Genomic DNA, 8459 nt, shown 5'->3' with positions numbered 1-8459 from the left:
CCATCCACCCATCCATCCAGTCATCCATCCACCTACCCACCCATTTGTCCATCTATCCACCCACCATCCACCCATCCATCCATCCATCTATCCACCCATCTGTTCATCAGTCCATCTGTGCATCCACCCATCTGTCCATCCATCCATCCATCCAGTCATCCATCCACCTACCCACCCATTTGTCCACCATCCACCCACCATCCACCCACCTATCTGTCCAACCAGCCATGCAACCATCCACCCACACATACACTCAGACATTGTTTGAGCATTCTTAAAGCCACTCTGTGACTTAAGTGCATCCTATAAACTCTGAGCTGCAGCTTTTCTTAACTGTGAAATGTGAAGAGGCAGCTCAGAGCCTGGTTTTGAAGGTCAGGTGTGATGCCAGCCCCAGAAGAGCTTGGACAAAGCTGGATGTGGCCCATAAAGGGCGCCATTTGTCTGGGATTCCTGAGGTGAGCCAGAGTGCCAATGGGCGTCCTCAGCAGAAGGCACAGCCAACCAGGGTGTGTTCTTGTGGACGTGGCGTCCACGTGGCGCCTCTGGACCATGACCTCTACCAACCCTGTTGGGGAAGGGGGGAGTGTGGAGGCTGAAAGACATTTTGCCATGGACGCCCCCCGCCAGGATGCAATGGGGGTGGTGACAGAAAGTCCTCCTCTCAGAGCCACCGCTGACTGTATGAGCTTGAGCCAGTCCCCGAGTCACCAGGCCTGTAAAATGGGGGAGCAGTCTCAGGCCAGCTCATCTCGTGGGAGGGACCCTCCTGGGGCTGTTGGAGATCTGAGAGAGCGTCTGTGGAGGGACAAAGTGTCCCTGTACCTGATTCACACTCTGTTACATCCTCATCACGAGGCATAGTGCCTGTGCTTAGTAGGGCGCATTAAACATTTGATGAGTAAGTCAGAGAAGCTTAAATCATTCATCTCCTCTACACTGAAACAAGTTTCATGAAACTAAACTTAATTTACTCCTCTTCTCCCGTATTTTCTGTCCTGTCCTAGCCCATCTCATACCTTGCCACCCCTTCCCATCAAATCCTACTTCTTTAAGAAAGTGCTGTTAGGAGGCTTCAGCTGAGTTTATGCCCGTGGGTCAGCACTTGCCGTGTGCAAACCCCTGCTCCTGGGGAGGGAGGAGCTGAGTCGTCACCTGAGTCTCACCCTCGAGGGCAGGAGGTTGGCTGACGTGGCTGGGCCTCCTGCGACTGAGGCCCTGAGCGCAGGAGGGCTGGACAAACCCCACAAGCCCAGAGCTTGCCCCACCACCCCGGCTCCCGGTCGTGCCTGCGAGGCAGCCGTTCCGGGCAGCTTTCAGCAGAGGGGCCACAAGACGGCTCCGGAGCTGCCCAGAGGCCTCGGGACACCCTCCCTACCTCCCCAGGGGCCCCCCGAGTGACCCTGCTTTTTAAAGTCAAAGGGCTTCTCTCTCCATCTCTCCCTCTGCCTGTGGTCTCGCTCGCTCTGCTTTCCCAGCGTTTGTCCTGATCTCCTCTTTTTGAAGCTGTACAGCCACGTAAGCCTTTAGCCTTGAACCAGGCGCTTTGCTCTGTTGTTCCCTCCAAGCGAGGCGGGGGAAGAGGCCACCCTGACTCACCGCCCGCTCTCCTCACTCCCCTGGTCGTGCAAGCCGTTCGTGAGCACCTGCTGTGGGCCGGGCGCTAAGTCACGTTCTGCCGACGTCCCGTGGGTGACAGTCCTCTTCCCGGTCACAGGGGAGCACGTGGGGCTCGGGGAGGGGGAGCGGTTGGCCCAGGGTGTGGCAGATCTGAACCCAGGACGGTCGGGGCTCGTCCCCTCAGCAGCCCCTCTGGCTGCAGCCCAGACCCTCTCCAGTCCCCCACCACCCCACAGCCACCGTGCCTGCTGTGCTGGGGCCCGGACGGGAGGAGCCGCTGGAGCAGGGTCCACACAGCACTGTGCCCGGGGCAGGCTCGGGCGGCAGGGCTGGGACACCCTGATCCCTGGCTCCGTCCAGCATGAGAGGGATGAAGTCCCTCGGAAAGGGGACCGCTGCGGGAACCCTGGAAAGTTTCCGTGGCACAAAGAGGGACTTTGAACGTGGACAAGATGGTCGAGCATGAGGGGATGCTGGTTGCTCTGTCTCGCTCCCGTCTCCTGGTGTCTGTCCCCGCCTCTGGGGTGGGCTGCATCCCAGAGCTCCCCCAATGAGTGTGAGGAAGCTGATCGGCCCCTGGGTCCAGGCATCTGTCGGCCCCAAGTATAGACCTGGTGGCGAGTCGTGGGGTCAGAGCAGTCTGTGGCTGGGTGGGGACGGAGCCGAGAGCGCACACCTGGTCCAGACCCCAGACCTCGCCCTCCTGCCCTGTCACATCTACCCCTTGTTCCTTCACCAAGTGTTGAAGGAGTCCGAAATATTAAAGGTCATGTCGGGGTGGGGGGCGGACACAGGTGACCAGCACAGACAGCCACTGCTCTGGGGAGCTGGTGGGGCGTGTGGCTCCTCCCAGCGGGACTGGTCCTCCCGGGGGCGCCCCTTTCTCCCGTGTTACTCCTGCGCGGACCCCGGCGCACACACTCCTTGGCTCACCCGGGGCTGAGGATCTGCGGGTGCAGGAGGAGCAGCTCGTGGATCTCGGAGCCCAAGGCCTGAGCTGGTCCCTGTGAAGGGAGGGGGAGGAGCAGGTGTGTGTGTTCATTTCACTCATTAGCCAGGCCTCTGGGGACAAGTGGAGAGAGAAGCTGGGAAAACGTCATCCTTTGACATGTACCTTTCAGAAGCGTTGGCAGGGGCCGTGGGCGGGGGGCTTTTGGTTGTTCCCTGACAGTGACAAGGGGTGAGGCCCCTGGGGAATCCCAGCTGCTCCATCCTGGGGATGGGCAGAGGCACCGTGGGGAGCCCCGGCAGGGGGATACGCCGGCTCCCTAACCTTTAAGGCGGGGCCACCACTGCCCTCCTCTGACCTCATGGCCATCAGGGGTCCCCCGTCTGCTCCCAGCAGCCCCTGCCCTGGGCCTCGGGTCACTGGAGTGGGGCTCCCCGTGATGGGCCCTGAGATTTCCCTTTCCTGCCCAGATGTCAGCCACGAAGCACGTGGTCGGGTGGAGCGAGGGCTGGGGCGCCTCTGGCAGAGCTGGCACATTTAACCTCATTTAAATAGCCGCCCCTGTCCGGTGTCAGGAACTCAGAGCTGAGCCCCTGACAAACTGCTAGTGACAGATTCCAGCCTGGAGCGAAGCGGCTGCCAGCTCAGGGCTGTGGCTGCCGTGGTCGTAGCGGCTGGAGAAGCCTTCTGTCCTCTGGGACCACGGACACGTGGCCACGTCAGAGACCCGTCTCCTGGCCTTGGTCACTCACCTGTGGTGGCTCCTCTGTGTGGGCTCTGCCTTACAAAGCTCGGCCTTTGCATTAACTTCAGGTGGGCAGACGGGTTTCGTCTCCCAGGCCGATGCTGACCGACCCTGAGTGCTCCGTGCAGACTCTGCGAGGAGGATCCTGAGCCTGAGTCTGAATCAGTGGGGAGGAGTGTGGCAGTCGATTAGCAATGTCTGCCAAGGAAGGCATAGGAGAGGGGTGGCGTGTGTGCCCTACAGTTGCCAAACCCTTCAACCTCTAACGTTTCCAGCCTTCCATCAACTAACTCTAAGGACGTACAGCAATATTGCTTTAATTTTCGTTCTCCCTAAATATTTAGAGCTCTTAAAAGCCAAGAACAACAGTCGAGGCCAAGTTGCTCATTGTTTGTGAAAGGTCCCTTGTAGCACACAAGTGTGGGCGCCCCGGCTGGGCCAGCCACATAATAAGCCAGTTGAGTCTTGTCTGGGGAAACACAGAGGACCCTAGTCATTCCTCGGACTCATAACTTCCATGAGTCCTGGCGTCTGAAATAGAACCGCCTCTCGGAAGGCGGCACACGGCACTCGGCTCATGGGCCCGATCTGCCGTCTCGCCCGGCTAGAAAGGACCCTTCTGTGCGGGTTGCGGTTTTCCCCTCCCTTTTAAAATATCGCTGCTAGAAGGAGAACAGAGTAAAAGGAAATCTGAGGGGTGTGTCCCAGTCGGGGGGTTTTGGGCAAGTGGCCTAGCCTCAGGTTTCCTGTCTCTCAAATGTGCGTGGCAGGACCTGCCTTGTGGGGTGTGAGGATCCACCAGGACGACTGGGCTCAGTTTCTGAGACAGCCGGCACCCCACAGGGGGTGTCTGTGTATTTAGCAAGTGATCATCATGGGTCACGGTCACATTCCTTTTCCCCAGGCACACACAGACGCAATGCACACACTTCAACTTGCATGCACTTTTATGCACATGCATGCACACACAAGCACACATGATCTCAGAATCATGCATGTGCACACACCCACTTGCACACACATGCTCACGCGTGCACACACACAGATGAATGCATGCACACTCACACAATGAGGTCTCAAAGTCTAGGCTGGCATCTCCCTCCTCAGTGCGTGATGTCTGGCACAGCAGCTGTCCCATAAATCCTGTAACGAATTGTGTGAGCAGCTTCCTGTCGTGCCTGTGTGTGTTATCCTCTGTGCTCTGTGGTCCACGGCCTCCCCCTCCCTGCCTCAGTTTCCCCATCGTCATCTGCAGAGCCTCATGCCTGCTTGCTGCCTGTTGTTTTGAAGATCTATGCAATAACTGTGTTGGGGTTTTAAGGCTGGAAGACAAGCGGGTTGTGTGTCTGGAAGAGACTGGCCAGAACACAGGGCTGGACCATGCCCTGGCCTGCTCTGTGACTTTGGGCAGGTCAATTGACCTCTCTGGCCCTCATTTCCCCATCTCTGAAATGGATCAGCACTACCGTGAACATGAGTTGTTACTAATCATATAACTTCCAGCAGCATGAAAAGAGCACTTTGTGTGGGTGGGTTTTTTTTTTTTTTTTTGCAAGGAAGATTTGCCCTGAGCTAACATCCAAACACTGGATCCCGGGCCACCAAAGTGGAGTATGCCAAACATAACCACTGCACCACGTGGCCGGCCCTGGAATGAGCACTTTGCAAGCGTGGTCTCCATTAAGACACCCAGCAGCCCTGACAGAGCAGGCCCTTACCTGGGTGAGAATGATGCTCAGCGATCAGTCAGGAGCTGGTGCCAGGGGCGGCAGGGCGGGGACGACAGCCGAGCCCTTCTCCTCTCTGAGGCCCTGTGCCCGTGCGTCAGCCCTCAGCAAATATTCATGCACCAAAACGACACGTTTTGCATGATAAATACAAACTAGGGACCTAGCCTACAAAATCATATGCTGTGTTTTTTAAAAATTTTTTTATCATGGTAAAATGTGCTTAGTGAACAGTTCTCTCCGTCTACAAAACAGTTCATTACCATTTTATGATGACTTTCTGGTTTCTTGTGAAATTACAGAGCGTCTCTCTCATCTTCCCCCAGGTCATCTCTGCGGTGTCCAGACTCTCTCTGCACAATGTGGCGCAGAACAAAGGGATCAGGTGAGCTTTCTGGGGTGCAAAGTGCGGGCCCTGAGTCTGCCGGCCACCGGCATGCCTTGTCACAGACATGGGAGTTTTAAGCAGATTTCCTCTGCCTGGCTCTTTGTCGTGCATTTTCAGCGTGTTGGCGAGCTGCCTGTTGGTGGTGGCTGGAAGGGGCGGGGAGCCCGGGAGCCTTCCGTCCACACCAGGGAAACCTTGCAAGCCTATTACTGATGGCTGCAAAATCTCTTTCCATTTACGTAATAAGATCAGCAAATTAATCCTTTCATAGATCGTTCCCACCTAAATACACTCTCCACCCCTCAGAGGCGGGGGCTTTGCCTCGAAGGATGTCGCTGGCATTTATTTGTTGTGTTGGGGCTGGAGCAGGCGGACCTGCCCTCGAGGGGCCTCAGGTCCCTTGGCAGGAGTCTCCGCTCTCGGGTGTAATTGTGCCTGCATCTCAGGGCTCAGCCTCAGGGAATTGGGTGACACCCGAGGTCTGGCTGCGCGTTTCTGACATGTGGATGGGGCACGCGGGAAGGGGGCGGCCCCAAGTGAGAACAGGTCATTGCAGATTCTGACCCATAGAGCAGAGGTCAGGGAGACATCTGAGGAGAGGCCAGGCTCCAGATCCTCCATGGGTGGGGCCGAGCTGCCCTTCCTCGATGTCCCTGGAGGACGTGGGCCAGTGGGGTGGGAATGAGAGGCTGGGGAGGGCAGGAAGAGCCCTGCCTGAGGGCGGAGTGGACGGGTGGGACACCTGGGTGCCAGTGAAACGTGAGGGTGATTGACCGTGGAGGTGGCTTCACCCTGGTGTGCCTGTGGGGCTCGCCGCATGCTTGTAGGCTGGGGTCCCAGGGCCATGGTGCCGGGTGCATCCAGGGCCCAGCTGTTTGCTCAGGTGCAGCGAGTCACCGGAACAGATACAAATGTCGGGGGACCACCGGGACTTCTTTTGCTGTTGGGTTCTCAGAGGACTTAGAAATTCTTTTGAGTTAGGGATTTTGTATTTTGGTTTTTTTCTGAGGAAGATTAGCCCTGAGCTAACATCTGCTGCCAATCCTCCTCTTTTTGCTGAGGAAGACTGGCCCTGAGCTAACATCCGTGCCCATCTTCCTCCACTTTATATGTGGGACGCCTACGACAGCATGGCTTGACAAGCGGTACGTAGGTCCACACCTGGGATCCAAACCGGCGAACCCAGGGCTGCCAAAGTGGAACGTGTGAACTTAACCACTGTGCCACCGGGCTGTTCCTGGCTTTTTGTTTTTAATGTCAGACGTAGGATAGGCTGTTTAAAAATGTTTTTAGACTACATAGTAAGCGCATACAAAAGAATATTTATGACACGTTTAGGGTAGAAAGAATAACAATAAGACAAAACCCCTGTACCCACCGTGCAGCTCATGTTCGTTCTAGAATATTCCTAAGAGCTTTGAGGCCCCCAGTCGCACGGGCTGTTTTCAGTGTAGATTTTGTGAGGTCTGTCATAGGGACGGTTTAAAATGTTTGATTAAAAAAAGTGTCCCGTTTCTGGATACAAAGACAGTCCAGAGACACCTCTGGACATATCTCGGGTTTGGTTCCAGACCACCACAGTAAAGCGAATATCGCAGTAAAGCGAGCCACGTGACGCTTTTGGTTTCCTAGTGCCTGTGAAAGTTATGCTTAGGGGCTGGCCTGGTGGTGTAGTGGTTAAGTTCTTGCACTCTGCTTCAGCAGCCTGGGGTTCTCGGGTTCAGATCCCAGGCGCAGACCCAACACTGCTCATCAAGCCATGCTGTGTCGGCCTTCCGCATAAAATAGGGGAAGATGGGCTCAGGTGTTAGCTCAGCGACAATCTTCCTCACCAAAAAAAAAAAAGTTATGTTTATACTATACTGTAGTCTATTAAATGTGCAATAGCATTATGTCTAAAAAAACCAATGTACATGCCTTAATTAAAAAATACTTCATTGCTGAGAAATGCTAACTGTCATCTGAGCCCTAGCGAGTCATAATCCTTTTGCTGGTCGAGGGCCTTGTGGAAAACGCAGTTTCTTCGAGGTGCAGTAGAGCAGGGGACCTGTGCGTGGTTTTGGTTTTGGTTTCTTTCAGAAACGGTTCTGTCCGTTCCCCCGCCAGCCCGTGACGACACGTGTGTGGCTGTGCCTTCTGCGTCTTTTCGGCAGCTCTTTCATCCTCATGCATGTCTGCGCATCTGCGTGGGCAGGAATGGAGTTTGAGCAGCAGGAGTCAGTCGTTTTGTTGCTCTTTCACGTAACGCTAGAGTGCAGTTGCTTTTCTAAATCCGTCAAACTTTCTCTCCAAACCAGCGCCTGGTGCTGGGGGCCCAGCTGTGCTCCTGGGGTGGACGAGCCCGTCTGGCTTTGTGCTGGCCGCGGTCCCACTGTGGCCTCAGCACGGTCCTCGGAGGTGTCCAGGCTCTCCATGCCCCTGCGGTCTCGAGGCCAAGGCCGTTTCCGCCCCCTCCCCACGCAGGCTCTGAGAGCCGCGGTTTCCCTGGGGGACAGCTGGCAGAGGGACCCTGTTGATGGCCTAGAGGGCAGTGAAGAACATGAGAGCTGGTCCTGCCTCTGTCCCAGTGTGTGTCCTGCCCTCCGATTCGTGTGGAGACTCCTTGAGAACGGGGTGATGCCCTCCCTCCTGGCCTTCTTGCCCTGTCCCCCCATCTCCACTGGCCCCTCCAGCCCGATGGCCCGAGCTGCTCCACAATGCAGGTGCTTCCCAAGCCGCTCCTGTCCTGGGCAGGCAGAAGCGACCAGTCACCCTCACGGGGCAGAGAGAGCGGAGACACACCCTCTTCTCTCTCTTCTCCGGGAACCACCTGGGCAGTGCCAGGGTCCCTCGGGGGGAAAGAGGACCCCGGCTCAGAAGGCTGCCACCCCATCGGGAGACGGGGAGCTGAGAGGGGTGAGGCCTGGGCTGCGGGAGTGGGTGAGACGCAGATCCAAACCCTGCGTCTCTGAGAGCCATGGGCCTTGTGCGGAGGCTGCCTCCTGGTCCCTGTGAGCCGTGGGCCCTGTGCCGAGGCTGCCCCCGGTCCCT

General features: G+C 56.7%; 1 protein-coding gene across 4 annotated transcripts in view; it reads left to right on the top strand.

Moving 5' to 3' along the window:
• Positions 1-8459, top strand: part of VAV2 (vav guanine nucleotide exchange factor 2) — a 189075-nt gene that overhangs the window by 95113 nt on the left and 85503 nt on the right. For all 4 annotated transcript variants that reach the window (XM_046670830.1, XM_046670815.1, XM_046670822.1 and 1 more), the window contains exon 3: positions 5368-5426. In XM_046670830.1, the coding sequence (XP_046526786.1) occupies positions 5368-5426 (59 nt within the window). The remainder of the gene's footprint in view (positions 1-5367; positions 5427-8459) is intronic.

Source organism: Equus quagga, chromosome 1 (assembly GCF_021613505.1).
Source record: "Equus quagga isolate Etosha38 chromosome 1, UCLA_HA_Equagga_1.0, whole genome shotgun sequence".
NCBI classification, from domain to species: Eukaryota; Metazoa; Chordata; class Mammalia; order Perissodactyla; family Equidae; genus Equus; species Equus quagga.
Note: the sequence above shows the minus strand (reverse complement) of the source record. Positions and strands in the feature narration are given on the sequence as shown.